Here is a 19,601-nt window from a genome sequence, read left to right on the forward strand (position 1 = left end):
CAAAAGTGTCTGATCTGTCTGCCACAATGTTGCAGTCCTGCTAAAAAATCTCAGATCACTGCCACTACTATTAAAAAAAAATAATAATAATAATAAAAATGCCATAAATATATCTTCTATTTTGTAGACACTATAACTTTTGTGCAAACCAATCAATATAAGCGTATTGCGATTTTTTGTTACCAAAAATATGTAGAAGAATACATATTGGCATAAACTGATGAAGAAATTGTTTCTTTTTTATTTTTTTTGGATATTTATTATAGAAAAAAGTAAAAAATATTGTTTTGTTTTTTTCAAAATTGTTGGTCTTTTTTTGTTTATAGCGCACAAAATTAAAACCACAGAGGTGATCAAATGCCACCAAAAGAAAGCTCTATTTGTGGAAAAAAACAGGACATATATTTTGTTTGTGTACAAAGCCACATGACCGCGCCATTGTCAGTTAAAACGATGCAGTGCCGTATCCCAAAAAATGACCTGGTCGGGAAGTGGGTAAATCCTTCCAGTCTGTAAGTGTTTAAAAGTGAACTTGCCCTTTAAATCAACCTCTAAAGTTAAAGCATTTTTTTTGCATTGACTCCTTAGCAATATTGTGCAATTCTTGTGTCAACCAACCATTGCTTAATAAATGGTTGCTTTGTTTAATGTTGATCTTCTCTGTTCCAGACAAGAAAGGGGTGTGTGCAAATTATACAGCCCGTTAAAAAAGCCGCACACAGAGCCACATGCTGCCCTGAGCTCCTACATGATGGTGTCCTGGGCGCTCTGTGTGGGTCTGCTCCTTCTGTACTGCCCTTGGTCTTTAGAAGCTAAAGTGTGAGTACTTTTATGTTTAATTTAATCATTTAAGTCTTTATGCAGGCAAGAAAAATCCAGCATGTATTTTTGTTTGTCTTTGTATAACTGGGAGCAGTGGGTTGCCCGCAGAATTCCTTCTAAAATACTATTTACCTGGCAGTATCTGGCTTCACGTATTTCTGTGTTCCAGGCAGACTTCAGGACTCCTAACTTGCATAGATGCTCTGGGGCAGGAATACACAATGGCTGAAGGTATTGGATCAACATGTAGGCAGGGAGTATATTAGGTACCTTGTTTGGGAGGAATCATTTGTACACAGTAGATAGTAGACATGTGTGATTCGGTTCGTAACAAATAGATTTTAGTACAAATTTGTTAGTATTCGTACATTCGGATCAATTCGAACATCCGGATAGCTGAAAGAACCAAAATACAAAAAATGACAAAATTACAAATAAGTAATATAACGAACACGCAAACTTACGAACGGACAAATTTACGAAAATACGAAACTCCGAAACAGTAGAAGAGAGAAAATTACATCTATAATGAATGATTTACATTTCATATTTTCAATCCTTTTTCTCTTTATAATTTCGTATGTTTGTATTTTCATTAGTGTGTTCATAATTTCGTTTCTTCGTCTGTTCGTAATTTAGTTTGTTCGTGTTCTCGAATCGTTCTTTTGATTGGACAGTGTAAAGCCCCATACGCACGGTCTGACTTTCCGAAGGGAAATGTTCGATGACAGGCTGTTGTCGGTAAATGTGTATGCTCCATCGAACAATTGTTGACTTTCTGCCAACAAATGTTGGCTAGCAGGTTCTCAAATTTTCTGAGGACAAAAGTGTGTTGGATTTTCCGAGTGTGTGTACACAAGTCCGTCGGACAAAACTCCAAAATACAAACACGCATGCTCGGAAGCAAGGACAAGCCGGAAGCGGTCGGTCTTGTAAACTAGCGATCGTAATGGAGAATTAACATTCGTGACGTGGCAAATTATGAAATCTCCAAATGCAGCGCAATTTGGCGCCGAAATCCGTCCCCGTGTGTTGCAACGCTTGCAGGGAACGGAGCTCGGCACTGTGAATCGAGCGAGACACGGCAGCTCACAGATCACAGCGGGAACAAGGTAAGTAAGCTCTTCATGGATCCTGTGATGCGATTCCGAGTCTGGCTCGGGGTTACCACTTTTGGTAATGAAATCTCACTCCAAGCCAGACTCGGGATTACCGCCAGGGAGGTTAATATCTTTAGCCAATCAGCTTATCCCTTTTGTGTCTGAGTCGCACTGCATTCCTGAATCTTTTTAGATTCAGTTAAGGAGGAGACTGAGTCAGGTCTCGTAACTGAGGGAGTGGACTGGAGTAAGTACAGGAGGACTTATTAGAAAAGCAAGCATAGGATCATTATTCTTTATTTCCTACGAAAGTACGAATAAACTAAAAAGGCAATCTCACAAAAGTAACAATTACTAAATTATGAGTAGAGTACCAAATACCGTATATACTCGAGTATAGGTCGATTCGAATACAAGCCGAGGCCCCTAATTTACCACAAATACTGGGAAAACTTATTGACCTGAGTATAAGCCGAGGGTGAGAAATGCAGCAGCTACTGTAAGTGGAAAAGAGGGTCAACAATGCTCATCTGCAGCTGCATGCCTCACTGTGTCTACTGCATACCTCCCTGTGTCCTGTGCATGCCTCACTGTGTCTATTGCATACCTCCCTGTGTCCTGTGCATGCCTACCTGTGTCTATTGCATACCTCCCTGTGTCCTGTGCATGCCTACCTGTGCAGATCTGCCTACCTCACGGTGTCCTGTGTATACCTCCCTGTGTCCATTGCAGCCTACCTGTGTCCTGTGCATGCCTCCTGTGCTGATCTGCATTCTCTCTGTGTCCTGTGCATGCCTCCTGTGCCAATTTGTGTCCTGTGCATGCCTCCTGTGCCAATTTGTGTCCTGTGCATGCCTCCTGTGCCAATCTGTGTCCTGCGCATGCCTCCTGTGCCGATCTGAAGCCTCCATCTGCCGATCTGCATTCTCTGTGTGCCGCTCTGCATCCACCGATCAGTGTGTCATAAAAACATTCGGTGGCCATTCCAGTGTTCAAAAGCCGCACCTCCTCGTCTGTGATAGGCAGAACACTCAATTTTCCAACAGTCAGTGTTCAGCCTATCACGGACATCCTTTCATCCTCATACCACGGACGAGGATGAGTGGATGTCTGTGATAGGCTGAACACTGACTGCTGGGAAATTGAGTGTTCTGCCTATCACAGACGAGGAGGAGGCGCGGCTTTTGAACAGTGGAATGGCCACCGTATGTTTTTATGACACGCTGGCCGTCGTCTGTCTGCATGACACGCTGATCAGGTAGGCAGATGGCGGTGACTCGAGTATAAGCCGAGGGGGGCACTTTCAGCCTAAAAAAAAGGCTGAAAATCTTGGCTTATCTAACAAAATTACGAATTTTGAATCAAAGAAAATTACGGAAAATCAAACGGAATTACGAATCATTTTGTATCAAAGAAAATATATCTGTTCCAAAAATACGAACGAGTCCGAATATGAAAACTTGCGTCTTACGAAATTACGAATCGTTACGAATCAACGGAAGCGTAAAGAAACAAAACACATTTTTTTTTTTGTGCACATGTCTAGTAGATAGTACACCAATATATATATTTATATGTTTTGAGGAAGCTTGGTTGAAGTGACAAACAAACCTGGTGCGGGTATATAGTGATACAGATAATTTGGTTGGTTGCAAACTGGTTGGTAAGTTGAGCTGGGAGTTTTCTTGTTTTATATAGAGATACAGAGCAACTACAATCTCAATATAGGTGCATTACCGGAGGACATCTTCAGTTAGATAACCCAGCTTCTAAACGGGAAACAACGGGGGTCTCAGGCAAATGTCTGACCCGATGTTGAGGCAGGAAACCCCCAGCAGACCAAGGGAAACAGCCACAGGTCATGCCAGATCGCCACGACATGAGGTGTATGTTTACGCAAGGAGCGAACGTGGATGAACTCCTTTCCTAGTGATAGGAATGTGTATATATTAATTATTTTATTATATTTGGTATGTCAGTCTCTTGATCAGATTACATTATTATACATTGCCAAAACATGCTTTACAAGATTATTGTCAGGTACCTTTACGAGGCCGAGATGCCGAGAGCGTCTCCCCTTGCGGCCAAGCACACTATTGCCCTGAAAGTGGTACAGAGGGTACAGGGCACAAAGAAGCACAAGTTACCAGCAGGGTATAAAGGTCTTGAGTGATAATCACTGGGGGACCACTTGAAGGGTAGGCAGGAAGAAGGAGGTAAGACCTGAGAGAGTTGTAGCTCTGTGCGGTAGACATGTGCAATTATTTTAGTTCCAAATTCATTTTTTAACAAATTTTGACAAATTCGTTAATTCCGAAATGTCCAAATTTCCGAATTTTTCAATTTCTGAAATCTCAAAATTTCGAATTTCCGAACTTCAGAATTTCCGAATTTCGAATTTCCAAACTTCAGAATTTCCGAATTTTGAATTTCCGGATTTTTCGAATTTCCGGATTTTCACATTTTCGAAAATTTTACATTTCAGAATTTCGGAAGTTCAGAATTTTGGAAATTCGGAAATTGGAAAATTCTATATTTCAGAATTAGGAATTTGGAAAATTCTAAATTTCAGAAATTGGAAATTTTGGAAATTGGAAATTTCGGTAATTCGAAATTTTGAAAATTGGAAAATTTTGGAAATTCGAATTCAAAAATTCTAAATTTCGGAAATTCGGAAGTTCGGAAATTCTAAATTTCGGAAGTTCGGAAATTTGAAATTTCAGAAATTAAGTAATGAGTACGAATTTATCCAAAGTTACAAAATATCTGAAATAACGAATGCCGTATCTGAAAGGATGGAACGTAGCGATCTAATTATAATAAATAACAATAATAATAATAAAACCTTTTTATTATTATTATTTATTATTAATGTGTTCCATTCCATTTGTTTAGATGCGTCATTCGTTATTTCAGGTATTTCGTAACTTCAGATAAATTTGTATTTGTTACGTTCACAAATAGCCAAATTTGAAAGGAAATTCCAATACCTATAATCTATTAGTTAGTTATTTTTAATTAGTTATTATTTTGAATTTTACTGATTTTCTTTCTTTTTCAGATTTTTGAATTCTCGGATATTCAAATTTTTGAATTTCTGACTTTTCAAATTCCGAAAATTTGGAAATTTGAAAATTCAGAAATTCGAAATTTGGAAATTCAAAAGTTTGGAAATTCAAAATTTGGAAATTTGAAAATCCGGAAATTCGGAAATTCAAAAATTCGAAGTTCGAAATTCGGAAATTTGAAATTCGGAAATTTTAAAATTCGGAAACTTGAAAATTCAGAAATTCAAATATTCAGAAATTCGAAATTTGAAAATGTGAAAATTCGAAATTTAAAAATTCGGAGATTTGAAAATTCGAAATTTTCGGATTTCTGAATTTCCGAATTCCGAATTTCCAAATTTTCGAATTTACAAATTTACAAATTTCCGAAAAAAGTAAAAAAAAACAACGAATGAAACGAAAACAAACACTTTTTTTGTCAGTGCACATGTCTACTGTGCGGTGTTTAGTGCTTATGAAATGCTTAGCAAAAAGCCTGGCTGAGGCTCTAACCCGGATGATCATGCTGGTAACTGCTGCAGGATAGTCTGTGAGTAAAGCCAAAGTCATGCACAGGTAATCAGGCAGGCATGGGAGTAACAAGTCCCTGAGGCTAGCCGGGGTCATGCACAGATACTCAGGCAGATGAAGCAATAGGGAAGTCCTTAATACAAGTCCTTTAAGCAGGCAAGGTAGGCAAAGTCCTTTAAGCAAGCCGTTGTTGAAGTACAGGAGAGAGATCAGAGCAGGTCAAGGTCAATCCAGGTCACAACAGGAAACACTGACAACAGGATGCAGAAGCCGTAACACGGGGGAGCTGAAAGACAATCCAGCAATTAGGCATGAACATGAGCAGCCCTTTATAGGCCAGCATTCCTTAATGCACGCTATGGGCCCACCACCGCGCATGCACCCACGCCGCCCCGTTACTTTGCGCACCCATGTGAAAATTCCGATAACGGCTGTTGAGGTTTCTGCCAGTGTTCACACTGGCATTTCTCTGACAATTATGGAATAAGCCCAATGTGATTGTGTTAATAAATTATATGAACTTTATATACCTATTCTATGGATCATCATTGTAATGACATGCCTCATTTAAAGTCCCATTACCCTTTCTCTCTTTTTTGTATGCGTAATATACTAGGTACATAGTGGGTCCATTCCTTCATACCAAGTGAAGTAGAGTGGGGCAAAAAGTATTTAGTCAGCCACCAATTGTGCAAGTTCTCCCTCTTAAAAAGATAAGAGAGGCCTGTAATTGTCATCATAGGTATACCTCAACTATGAGAGACAAAATGTGGAAACAAATCCAGACAATCAAATTGTCTGATTTTTTAAAGAATTTATTTTGATTTCTGGCTCTCACAGACCTGTATCTTCTTTAAAAATTGTTTCTCTCTATGTAAATCGTTCGGCAATCACGCTGCCCACCAACCTAAAATATAAAAGACAAACAAAAATGCTCCACCTCCTGGGACTGCCTCCTACCGAATGCCTCCTCTGCACTTTGACAGTTTTTATATAGGTAAGGGGTGGGGCCACCTGGCGACATCTCCTGGTGGCCCCCGCCCTCTTGTGACATCACAGTCCCAGCATGCACTGTTCATGACATCAGAAGGGGACAGTGCCACCAGGTGGGGTAGCCAGGTGACCCGCCCCTTACCTATGTAAGAAATGTCAACGCGCAGAGCTGACATTCGTTGGGAGGCCGTCCCAGGAGGTGGAGCGTTTTTGTTTGTCTTTTATATTTTAGGTTGGTGGGCGGCATGATTGCCGATGGATTTACATTGAGAGACACAATTTTTTTTTAATAAAGGTATTGTCAATAACTTGTCTTTTGTTTCTATTACTTTTTGACTTTTTTTGGTGAATGTGTAGGGGCTCTATGTACCCGATACTCATTCACATGGGGGGCAGGATCTGGAGGCCCCCTTGTTAAAGGGGCTTGAAGATTCAGATAAGCCCCCCACCCGCAGATCCCCACAGGTACCAGCCACGGTTGTGGGTATGAGGCCCTTGTCCCCATCAACATGGGGACAAGGTGCTTTGGTGCCCCAAAAAACCCACCCCCCATGTTGAGGGCATGTGGCCTGGTATCGTTCAGGGGGGGTTGCTCGCTCCTCTTTCCCCCCTTTCCTGACCTGCCAGGCTGCATGCCCAGATAAGGGTCTGGTATGGATTTTGGGGGGCCCCACACGTTTGTTTTTGTTTTTTTAGGCGTGGTGTCCCCCCCGGTCCATGCCAGGCCTGGAGGGCCTGGTATGGATTGGGGGGGAACCCCACACCATTTTTTCTTTATTTTTTCAATATTGTTACCATGAGTCATTTTAACTGTGATTTTACTTTTTTTTTTTTTAGAAATGTCATTTTTGCTGTATCATGTTTTATACATGCTACAGATGCACCACTTTACAGGCACATTAAGGGGAACCCCCCTGGACTTACTTCCATTTATTTGCCTCATTCACACATAATACATGCACATATACTTTCACTGGGTAAATGGCTATGGGCTATGCAAATGCTTTATAAACAAACATCATAGTTTGAAAGAAAACACTTAGCTCCTGAGCTAGGCTATGCCCAGGCTGAATTTTGATATATAGTGAAAAGTTCAGTTGGGTTTTATGGCTGTTAAACTTGAATCCAGTGTATCCAGTATACGGACAGCTAATTTCTATGGTTCTCCTTAGACACTATGCAGTCATCTTCCCCTCAGAGTTGCGCTCTGACCAATCTGAGGAGGTCTGTATACAACTGGGGGGAGCTCAGGGAGAGAGCCGAGTAGAGATTTTACTAAATCTGGAAGATGATAACACCACCCTCGCAGAGAAGACTTTCCAAGACTCCACCTTTACTTGCATCAAAATACAGGTAAAATTCCCTGCAAAAAGAATAATGTAAACCACATGTACATGTCTTATTGGATGTTTGGAAAGATGGCCAGTGGCAATTTCTTCTGTCCTTTCTGCTCATTCCCTTTGGTTTTTGGAGGCAAGTTAATTTATTCAGGAGGCCATGGCCTTACAATTGCTTTGATCCTAAGGTGTACATACCTCCAATCTTAAATGAAAATGAGATGCTTCCTTACAGCGGGCCATCACTATTCCTCCAGTTCCTGTTATTCCACCTCTCCTCCCATCCTGAAGAAGTATCAGGCTTGTTTTTCTTTGTTTACCTTTTTCTTTAGAAAAAAAGTCTGGGCCCTTCTCCCCATATGAGCCATTTGCCTTAGGCGATTGATGCTCATCCTGCCCACTGTTCCTCCTGGGATATGCACATCACATATCGCAGAAGGTTTAGCCGTCCATCCAAAGAAAGGAGTAGACGTGTCATCAAGAGGCCTGCCTGCTGAACCCAGAAGGTCCAGCGGGCCTCTCGATGACGTCAGACTGAACATAGCGGCACAGGATGTAGCTGTGGCCGGGTATGAGAGGATCTTAGTGAGACAAAGCTAGATCCACTGTAAGTATCTGAAATATGCAGATATCACCTTCAGGTAAGCTGGGAAATAAAAAAAATTAAAAATGGGGGGGTTGGCCAGAGGTCCTCTTTAAGTCTTTTCCCTGCCAGGCTCTGCACTCCAGTTTTATATGCTATTTGCATGAGATAGACCCCTTTTACACTGAGGAGGTTTTCAGGCATTTTAGCTCTTGAAATGGCACCTGTATAGCACCTGAAAACCGCCTCCCATTCATTCCAGTATGACTTTTCACACTGGGTAGGTGCGCTTGTGGGACATTCAGAAAAGTCCTGCAAGCAGCATCTTTGAAATGGTTTGGAAGGCTGTATTTAGCGCTCTCAAAATACCCCGTCTATTGAAATGAATGGTCCTGAAAAGCGCTTTGGAAGTGCCGCAACGTGGGTGCTTTTAACCCCTTCTTTGGAGTTAAAAGCGCCCTACTGCTTAAACAGCACTAAAGTGACGCTAAAACGAAGCAGCGCTTTAGCGCTAACGCGGCCGCAGCCCCAGTGTGAAAGGGGTCTCACTTCTGACAGGCTAAACCTAGCAAGAGATGGAATTTGGCCGGTCCAGCAGAGACTGATGGATTTCGATCCCTCTATGGCTAATGATCATCTTCTTTAGCATGGGACTTTTGAAAAATTTTACATTGGCACCTCTAGCCAATCAGTTGTAGCTCTATTCAGTGTATTCAGACAGTGTAGAAGTCTACATTGCCAGAAGAAAACAGAGAAGCGATGAGGATTCCTTCATTCACCTCGATTGTGTGGATGGTGGAATTTGTTTTTTTCATCAGCCTGCTGGCTGATCACAAAAAATGATCCATGTATAGCCAGCACAACTCGCCACTACTGAATACTGGTAATGGTCTGCCTCCCCTTTAGTACACAGCAAGTGACTGACAGCCTCAGCTGTGCATGTTTTCCTATGAGAATGTATAGAAGGGGGGTGTGTCCATTTCCTCAACTCAGGTTTCAGGTTATACAGAGCTCTCCTCACTATGCTATGTAGTGTGTGACATCAGATCCCCTCCGCCAGCCTTCTGTAGCTGAGAAATAGCCTTTGGTCTGTGTATTTTAGGAAGATGTAGAAGAGAGAGACAACAAGTAGAGAGGCACCTCTGGGTGCAGTCGTTTTTATATAAAAATACTTTAATGAAAATTAGATAAACTCACATTGTTGCAGATAAAAACGAGCATGGTAACAGAAGTCACAGATGACGCTCCCAGTCCTGTGCCATAGACAGTCTATGTAGTGGATGTAGTTACTGCTCTTCCGGGTGTTGTGAAGCCGGCTTCAGAAGGTCGAAAAAAACGGCCTCAGAATGAGGCTTGGAACACAAAAGGGTCTCTGCACCCAGAGGCGCCTCTCTACTTGTTGTTTTGCAGCCCCAGGAACATGGTTTCTCTCCTACTATGATGGCAGCCCTGCTTGCTTCCTTTGGATGTTTTTATCTCCTTACCAGCAGCACTACATAGACTCACCAGCCTGTGTCTGCTATATGGACTATCATTTTCTAGTTTTTTCAATTCTATTTAGATACTGTACTGATCTATCAGCAAACGTAGATCTGATCTTATCTGATCTGATGAGAATCCTGAGTGATTGCGCCTGCACTTGTTATTATATGTAGAAGAGAGAGCACTGCAGATACACAGGTACAATGTATGTAGAATGATTTCTTTAATCTCTGTGTATCATCTGAGGCTAGTCACTTCAAGGTCAGGTGGCCAGATCATTTTGCAATTTGAAATATTTTGCAAGCTTAAATATGCAGATCTATAAATTTGACCTAAAAGAGCATACGCTGTTGAGGAAAAAGGAGCACAGGGATTTGGGGGAGTAAAAACACTTGGGACCTATGGAGCTATGTGCATTCAAAGATGACTTTTAATCCGCTTAGATTTCACCTTCCCTGATTTCTTCTTTCTCCCCTCATCAACATGATAATACCTTATTTTACTCCCAGTAGTAGCACCACTAGGTCTCTGTGCTTCTCTATGCAATGCAGACAGATTTGATGAAAACATCACAGCACCCTGCCTCAGTACTTCTCACAAGAGCCCTCAACCCTGATGCAAACAGTGGACTGGCTTTCATAGACGACTGTATCCACTGGAGAGGGGAGGGACCTCTGACCCGAGCATGTATCAGTAAGAGTGTAGAAGCAGAGCGACTCACTAAAGAGTGAAGTCGATAAATGCCCGGGTCAGAGACCCCTCCCCTGTCCAGTGTACACATTCGGAGAGAGAACTACAAGCCCCAGGGAGATCCCGTGGCTCGCGGGCACTATAGAGCTGCCGATCGCCACCTCCCACCTCCCCCCTAAATGTTAAATTGACAGCCAGGGGTGCAGGGAGCGGCAGAACAACAGGGCCCAGTCTCAAATGCAACTGCAGTGACCCCTATAGTTCCGCCACTGAATTATGCAAATAAGAAAATGCCTTAATTAGTGGATGTCAATCTGGAGGAGTGGGCATTCTTGGGCAGACTGCATTTTAACCTAAACCCCCCTAGGTAATGCCCACATATGATGCTAAGGCCCCTTTCACACTACCGTGACTTCAAAAAGTAATGCGATTTTACCGCAATTTCATGGACGCGATTTTTCCACAATTTTGACATGATGCCTGTGTAAACTTGAGGTCTTTGGACCTCAACTTGCATCAAAGTCGGACCAACGTAGTACAGGGACTACTTTGAAGTCAGTGCAACTTGAAGTTGCACAGAAATGAATGGTATTCATTGGAAATCATGGGGTATGACTTGTCATGCGACTTTGCAGTCCCAAGTCACAGGAAAAGTCACACAAGTGTGAAAGGGGCTTAAGCCTCCATGCTTAAAAAAATGAAACCAAATGAACTGGTAGGGTCACGGACAGTAAATTTAGAGAGGAAAGGGTTAGATTATACGGTTGCTAATGCACACTGTGGGAAGCTTACAGTGTGCCTAAGCAATTTTAATACAGGAGAGACATCTGTACAACTGTGCAAGCTCAGCAATTTCAGCTTTATTTATTAAGGGAAAGCATCAATGAAAAGTAGACATGTGCGCTGCCGAAAAATGTGTTTGGTTTCGTTTCATTCCTTCTTGTTCTTTTTTCGTTCTTTGGGTCATTCGTTATGATCGCAATTCGGAAATTCAAAAGTTCGTAAATTCATAAATTCATAAATTTGAAAATTCTAAAATAAGAAAGAAAATCCAAAAATGTGAAAGAATAACTAACTAACTAACTAATAATAACTAACTATTAAATTATAGGTATCGGAATTTCCTTTCAAACTTGGCTGTTAGTGAACGGAATGAATACGAATTTATCCGACGTTATGAATTATCCAAAATAACGAATGCCGCATCTAAACAAATGGAACGGTACAAATTAATAATAAATAATAATAAAAAGTATTTTTTATTATTGTTATTTGTTATTATTTATTTGTTACGGTCCATTAGTTTAGATACGGCATTCGTTATTTTGGATAATTTGTAACGTCAGGTAAATTTGTATTCGTTACATCCACTAACAGCCAAATTTCAAAGGAAATTCCAATACCTATAATTTAATAGTTAGTAATAGTTAAGTTCTTATTAGTTAGTTATTATTTCAGATTTTTGAATTGTCGAGTTTTTGGATTTTCAAATTTCGAATTTCCGAATTTCTGAATTTTGAATAGGGCATTCTTAGGCAGGCTGCATTTTAACGTAAAAACCCTAGGTAATGCCCACATATGATGCTAAGACCCCTTCCACACTACCGTGACTTCAAAGTCATGCGATTTTACCCCAATTTTTGAATTTATGAATCAACGAATATTCAAATTTACGAATATTTGGAAAAATTTGTTAAACGGGTTTTCATTAATTCAGATATTTACAAATGAATGACTTTGTCGAAATTCGTAAAAAAAAAAAAAAAAACGAATTCGGAGCTAAACTAATTGCACGTGTCTAATGAAAAGAGTTTTTTTTTCATGAAGCTTTATTTTAGGCCACAAAACACATAGCAGTATCTAAAAAATATGATAACTATCTAAAAAATATGAGCCCCTGGACGACGTCAGTTTTGACGAAACGGCATAGGGAGAGCAGCGTGCTGACGCCACCAAACACAGCGCAAGTCCTGGAAGCAATCGGGCATTTGTTTGAGAGAGCCGGCCGGCTCGAACATTTTTGATAGATGCTATCCTTGTTCGTGTTTTATGTAAGTGCATTACTTTTATACTATTAAAGTTATCTACAGTTTTACACTATGGGAGTCTTTTCTCTTTTCCTATATGGTTGATGGCTGTCTGTGAGGTACTGCCTGTGAGCTATTTGGAAAGCATTGGAGAGAAGCAGAGGTGACAGCATATCGGTTTATATAGAGACTGTGGCTGGGTCATAAGCTAAAAGGCGGAATTGATCTCCTGACAAGAGATCTGGGCAGCTGGTAAGAGGCTGTGTTTTTCTAGGTGAAGGACTGTCCTATCCACATCACTATTTTCTCCGGTGTCTTTCATTTGTGATGTCACCTTTGTATATGAAGGAGAGACTTTCTCATATTGTGACCTTTCACTGACCAACAGCATTATCAGCTCATTACTCTTCACTAATATGGACTCTTCAAGTTGTGTTTTTTATGATGTGATTGTTCATTACACTGCTGTGAGAGAACATTGAGGAGTACAGTGATTTTTTATTTATTGAAAATCTTCATTCAAGTTAATCAACACCCATTGGGTATTCATACATTTTGATTGGATCTCATTTAGCGCAGTTTCTTAGTCATAACACACAGCAGTATCTGCATCTTATTCCTTTACATTTGGTGTCTTTTACAGACAGTCAGTGGTCTGCAGGTAAAAGTTGTATCTCTTGTTACCTTCCGTACCTTTTGCACTTATCATGGGAAAGATGTATACAATCCTTTTTTTCTTCAAGACCGTACTCAAAGTTCATTTTAAGTACGTTGAATAATTTATAATCAACTCATTATTTTTTTTCTCTTATTTTACAGGTTCCAGATTCTAAACCTGAGGAACAAGGCGTGGTTGCCACATTAGTAGCTGTGATTGAGAATGCAGGGAAAACAGTAAAAAAGAGTGCAAAAGTCCTCCTGAAGAAGGCAAAATCTGGTCTTCTTATCCAGACAGACAAAGCTGTGTACAACCCAGGACAGGAAGGTAACAAAGCAAAGAAAGTACCGGTATTCTCAAGCCTCCTGCTCCCATCCTTTTGTTTGCAATGTACAGTAAAACCTTGGATTGCGAGTAACTTGGTCTGTGAGTGTTTTACAAGACGAGCAAAAATTGTTTTTAAATTTTAACTTGATAAACGAGCGAGGTCTTGTAATACGAGTAGCGTCATGTCACAACTGAGTATAAAAGAGAAGAGAGGTGCCTCTCTCAATGTGCTGATTATCAGCACAGACCCCACCCCCTCTGAAAGGGAGAGCTGCCGATTGGCTATCCCTGTCAATGCGAACCGAGAAATTCCGTTTACCGGCACTCCCTGGTTCACGCGATGATAAACTGTGATTGGTCACAACTGATCACGTGGTAAGAAGCCTCCGTCAGAGGCTTCTTACCACGATCATAGATGTGGCGTGTCAGACTAACATGCCGCACATGCGATCGGCGTGCTGCGCACCCCCCGCAGGTGCGTGCCGGTGCGTTATCCTACTGGATGTCATATAACACCCAGTCAGGATAACTGAACCACTGCCGGGCCGTCCTTCTGCTTTAGGCGGGGCGTGAAGTGGTTATAGTTAAAGTGAAGAAATGCAGCACTTAAATGTCCATAAAAGCAAAGCAAATGTCTATCAATCCTGAGAGGCACCCGATAGGTGAATGAACCTTGACTAAAAAGATGAACAGTGATCTTCCACCAACAACACAGTAAGCCAAGCCTCTTACCCTTACAACTGGATCACTAGATTATAGATTGTCAAATGCGTCCAAACATCAAACCACCACGGACTGCTCCAGCATGGATCCAGGCACCACTCTACATTTCTTTTCTCAGATAATAGGTGCAGGAATTCCCCCTTTCTGAGTCAGTTCTTGTCTCCACCCCCTACCAGTCTCCGATCACTGCCTCTTGATTCCACCCACCTCTCAGTATCGCCCCTTTTAGAGAATATAGAGCGAAGTATAATTTGTATAAAATGTGTTAGTGGTAACAAGAAAAGCAGAACAATAGAACCCCTGCAGCCAGCAACAACAGATCACCCCCAGCAACAATGGACTCCTGCAAAAAAAATCACCACAGCAATAAAAGACCTTGAGCAGCAAGAACAGATCTCCAAGCAGCAAGCATCAATAGACCCCTCCCTCAACAGCAGATCCCTTCCAGCAATAATTGATCCCCCAGCAACATAAGCACTCCCCCCAGCACACAGTGACAACAGACCCCCCCCAGTTACAATAGATCACCATGCAAAAAAATCCCCTCCAGCAACAATAGATCCCCAGCAGCCGGCATCAATTAGACACGTGCACTGGCAAAAAATAGTTTGTTTTTGTTTCATTTGTTTTTTTTTTTTGTTTTTTTTTTTTTCATTCGTTATGATCGAAATTCATAAATTCGTAAATTTATACATTTTAAAATTTTTACATTTGGAAATTCGAAAATCTGAAAATTCTAAATAATTTAACTAACTAATAATAAATAACTATTAAATTATAGGTATTGGAATTTCCTTTCAAATTTGGCTGTTAGTGAAAGCAACGCATACACATTTATCCGAAGTTACGAATTATCCGAAGTTACGAATGCTGCATCTAAACAAATGGAATGGAATGAATTATTAATAATAATAATAATAATAATAATAATAATGATAATAAAGTTTTTATTATTGTTATTGTTGTCATGTATTATTATTAATTGTTTATGTTCCATCCATTTAGATATTTCGTGTTTTTGGTTAATTCGTAACTTCAGATAAATTCATTATCATTATGTTCACTAACAGCCAAATTTGGAAGGATATTCCAATACCTATAATTTAATAGTTAGTAATGGTTAAGTTATTATTAGTTAGTTATTATTTCAGATTTTCAAATTTCTGAATTTCCAAAATGTCAGATTTTCAAATTTTTAATTTCTGAATTTCCGAATCTTCAAATTTCCGGATTTTCTAATATTTGATTGTATGAATATTCGGAAAAATTTTGTTAATTTGGATATTTCCGAATTAACAAATTTGTCAAAATTCGTTAAAAAATTTAATTCGGAGAGAAACAAATTGCACATTTCTAGCATCAATTTGCCCTCCAGATCACATCAGCACTCCTTGTCATTACATACAGTACATTCAGTATTGGAGGTGCCGGAACTGCGTTCCTTCACGTTCCTGCTGAAAAAAAACCCCTGCATCTATGTAGAGCTTGAAGAGTCCCAGTATATTTCTAACCTATTCAAAAACATTTTACTTTCTCTTTAGTAAACCTGCAGTGCAAGGGTCAGCAGAGGTTTACAGCACAGCATTGCACATTCTATAAGACAGAACAGGTCGGGACTCACAGGAGGGTAAAAATCAGTTTGTGATCTATCATCTCTTATCTTCAGTCAGCCCAAGGAGATAGTAAAACTCCGATGTCTGCTGGGCAGAAAGCAGTGATCAGGACTGCAGTGTACTGCCATCTGTCTGCTCCGCCCTCCCATACAAGAGATCTCACTGTCCCGATCCAGCCGCCCGGCCTGTCAGGAACCTGTACCCAGGAGAGTGATTCTCTCCTTTCCAGCAAGGGGCAGTGAAGCCTGCAGGAGGTATGGGCACATTCTCAGGTCTGCTTTTGGACAGGCTTTAGCAACACAGAGGCTCAGACAAAGGGTGAAGATCCAGTGTTTTGGTGCCCCCTCCCACACTCCGCCCAGGGCGGTGGCCCCTCCTGGCCCCCCCACCCCCTGTACCGGCCCTGCCTCTTAGGGATTTTTAATATGTATTGTGTGTTTCAATAGGATTTGCATACCTTTGCATTTATCCCCTATTCCCATTTCTTGTTATTTTTTAGGCCACATTCACACTTTGTGATCTGCAAAACACGTGACACACTTTTGGGTGCTGTTATTATCCTTCAATGCCACTCCAAACACAATGGGATTCTGCCGATATTGTCGCTCAACAAGATCACACAACAATTGCAGCAAACGGCTTCTTTAACCACTTCAGCCCCGGAAGGTTTTACCCCCTTCCTTACCAGAGCACTTTTTACAATTTGGCACTGTGTCACTTCAACTGGTAATTGCGCGGTCATGCAATGCTGTACCCAAACGAAATTTGCGTCCTTTTTTTCCCACAAATAGAGCTTTCTTTTGGAGCTATTTGATCACCTCTGCGATTTTTATTTTTTGCGCTATACACAAAAAAAGAGCGACAATTTTGAAAAAAAACTATATTTTTTACTTTTTGCTATAATAAATATCCCCAAAAATGTTTTTAAAAAAACAAATGTCTTCATCAGTTTAGGCCAATATATATTCTTCTACATATTTTTGGTAAAAAAAATTGTGATAAGCAAATATTGATTGCTTTGCGCAACAGTTATAGTGTCTACAAACTATGGGAAAGGTTTATGGCAATTTTATGGCAATTTTATTATTTCTTTTTTTTTTACTAGTAATGGCGGTGGTGATTTGCGATTTTTAGCAGTACTGTGACATTGTGGCGGACAGATCAGACACTTTTGACACATTTTTGGGACTATTGACATGTATACAGAGATCAGAGCTAAAAAAATGCACTGATTACTGTGTAAATGACACTGGCAGGGAAGGGGTTAACACTAGGGGGCGATCAAGGGGTTAAATGTGTGTTCCCTCAGTGTGTTCTAACTGTATGGAGATAGGACTGAGTAGGAGAAGAGACATATCGCTGTTCCTACTTACTAGGAACAAACGGCATGTCTCCTCTCCTCTGACAGCACAGGGATTTGTGTGTTTACACACACAAATCCCCGTGCTGGCGCTCGTGCAGTGATCGCGACCACTGGCAATGAGCATCGGGTCCTCCGACGTGCAGTGGGTGCAAACGTGTCCTCTGGTGGCTCTTGAAGGAACCCTGTACCCATAAGGGGTTTCCTGCAGGGGAGCCATTATGCCCACGTAACTACACGGGAACAGGTTAAAAATTGATCTGATCTAATCATTAGAGCAGACAGAGAGCTGTCTTTGATAGCTTAGTCTCTGTGCTGGGAAAGTGCGTTACATGGGCAGCAAAAGATTAATCTCCATAACAAGGTGGATTGATGAGACTAGTATTACACAATAATTTTTTTGTGCTTTCTTTTAAGATCACAGGAATGTAGCATTTAAGCCTCGTACACACGATCGGATTTTCCACCAGGAATTGTGTGAAGACAGACTGTTGGCCTAAAATCCAAACACGCATGCTCGGAAGCAAGGACGAGCTGGAAGCGGTTGGTCTTGTAAACTAGCATTCGTAATGGAGAGTTAACATTCATGATGTGGCAAATTATGAAATCTCGAAATGCAGCGCACCATTCTCTTCTTCTTTAACCACTTGAGGTATGAGGTCCATAGCTGAATGACGGCCACAGTGCGGACCTCAATTTCCGGGAGGCCATCATGGGATGTCCTCCCCTGTGCACGTGCACCGGGGGGGACTCGGATGAACACAGATCCGAGTAAGGGGCCGATCCCGGCCCCCTTACCATGTGATCAGCTGTCAGCCAATGACAGCTGATCACATGATGTAAATAAAAGCTCGATAATAATTTTTTTCCTCCTCACGCTGACAAAAAAGCCGATCACCGGTTTATGTTAAAGGGACATCGGTCCTGAAGAGGAAGGAGGCACATATGCCTCATCTGTACCTGCCAGTGCCACCTGCCATTGCCACCTGCCAGTGCCCACAGTGCCCAGCAGTGCCACCTATCAATGCCCACAAGTGCCACCTGTCAATGCCCACAAGTGCCACCTATCAATGCCCACCAGTGGTTTTTAGTTTTTGTTAAAAAAATTGAAAAAGACCACTTTTTTTTTTTTTAATTATATTTTGTTATAAAATTTTGCAAACAGGTAATTTTTCTCCTTCATTGATGTACACTGATGAGGCAGCACTGATGGGCACCGATAGGTGGCAGTGATGGGCAATGATGGGTGGCAGTGATGGGCACTGATGCCCTGATTGCTTACACTGATGGCAGCACTACTAGGTGGCACTGATTGGCACCACTGGTGGGCATTGATAGGTGGCACTTGTGGGCATTGATAGGTGGCACTGCTGGACACTGTGGGCACTGGCAGGTGGCAATGGCAGGTGGCACTGGCAGGCACAGATGAGGCATATGTGCCTCCTTCCTCTTCAGGACAAATGTCCCTTTAACATAAACCGGTGATTGGCTTTTTTTTCTCCTCACGCTGTCAGCACACTACACGCGTCCCTCTCACCGGTCTAGCAGCCAGTACGCAGCACAAATCAAAAGTCTCTGCCACAGACATGTTTGGGGGGTAAATCCATACGATCCTCTGCCACAGGATGTATCAGATTTTCTCTGCAGTGAAAGTCAGTCACAGTGCTTGAACCTTTAAGCCGAACCGGCAACACTATGCTGTATGGTTACTTCTTTTGGATACGTCCTTTGACCAAGTCACCAGGCCCCTCTATAGAACAGCACGCTGCGTGATCCCTCCAAGACGGGTCCTCCCCTGGGCTCTTCCCGGTCATCTAGCTTCATCACACAGGACCGACAGCTCAGGACCCTTCCTCGGCCACGGTGGTAGGCCCCAGACAAGCCTCTGGGCCCACCCCTGCGCCGCAGCATCGTGAGCCTCCCGTTCGGAGGACCACGAGGTAGCTCCTTAACGCATACCTGTCGGCCAGGAGGGCCAGCAGGTGGCTGTAAAACGACCCTAAAACATGGCGTCTGTCCCATAAATACCCTCTTCCCAGAATGCAACTCGGAGGACCACCTCCACAGACAGAGGAGCATCTATACACTTCCACACGTTGCCTTTCCAACACCAACCAGTGGTAACAGCGACACCCACCGGTCAGCACGGAAGCACACACAACGTCAGCCAAGCTGGAACAGAGGCGAACTTTTACCTTCCTATCACATAATTTACTAAATTTACCTAACCTGCGGGAGATTGTAAATCTGCCAGCGCTACACACAGAAGTGATCAAAGCCACTTATGGCTCAGGGGGTTTAGTACACG

At 41.7% G+C, this 19,601-nt stretch overlaps 1 protein-coding gene across 3 annotated transcripts in view; it reads left to right on the forward strand.

Annotated features, from left to right (window-relative positions):
• The first annotated feature begins 665 nt into the window (after positions 1 to 665).
• LOC141105642 (alpha-2-macroglobulin-like) overlaps positions 666 to 19,601 on the forward strand; it is a 353,065-nt gene continuing 334,129 nt past the window's right edge. For all 3 annotated transcript variants that reach the window (XM_073595615.1, XM_073595613.1, XM_073595614.1), the window contains exons 1-3: positions 666 to 819; positions 7,666 to 7,846; positions 13,432 to 13,597. In XM_073595615.1, the coding sequence (XP_073451716.1) occupies positions 749 to 819; positions 7,666 to 7,846; positions 13,432 to 13,597 (418 nt within the window). In that variant the 5' untranslated portion in view covers positions 666 to 748. The remainder of the gene's footprint in view (positions 820 to 7,665; positions 7,847 to 13,431; positions 13,598 to 19,601) is intronic.

This window comes from Aquarana catesbeiana, linkage group LG08, assembly GCF_042186555.1.
Source record: "Aquarana catesbeiana isolate 2022-GZ linkage group LG08, ASM4218655v1, whole genome shotgun sequence".
Taxonomy (NCBI): domain Eukaryota; kingdom Metazoa; phylum Chordata; class Amphibia; order Anura; family Ranidae; genus Aquarana; species Aquarana catesbeiana.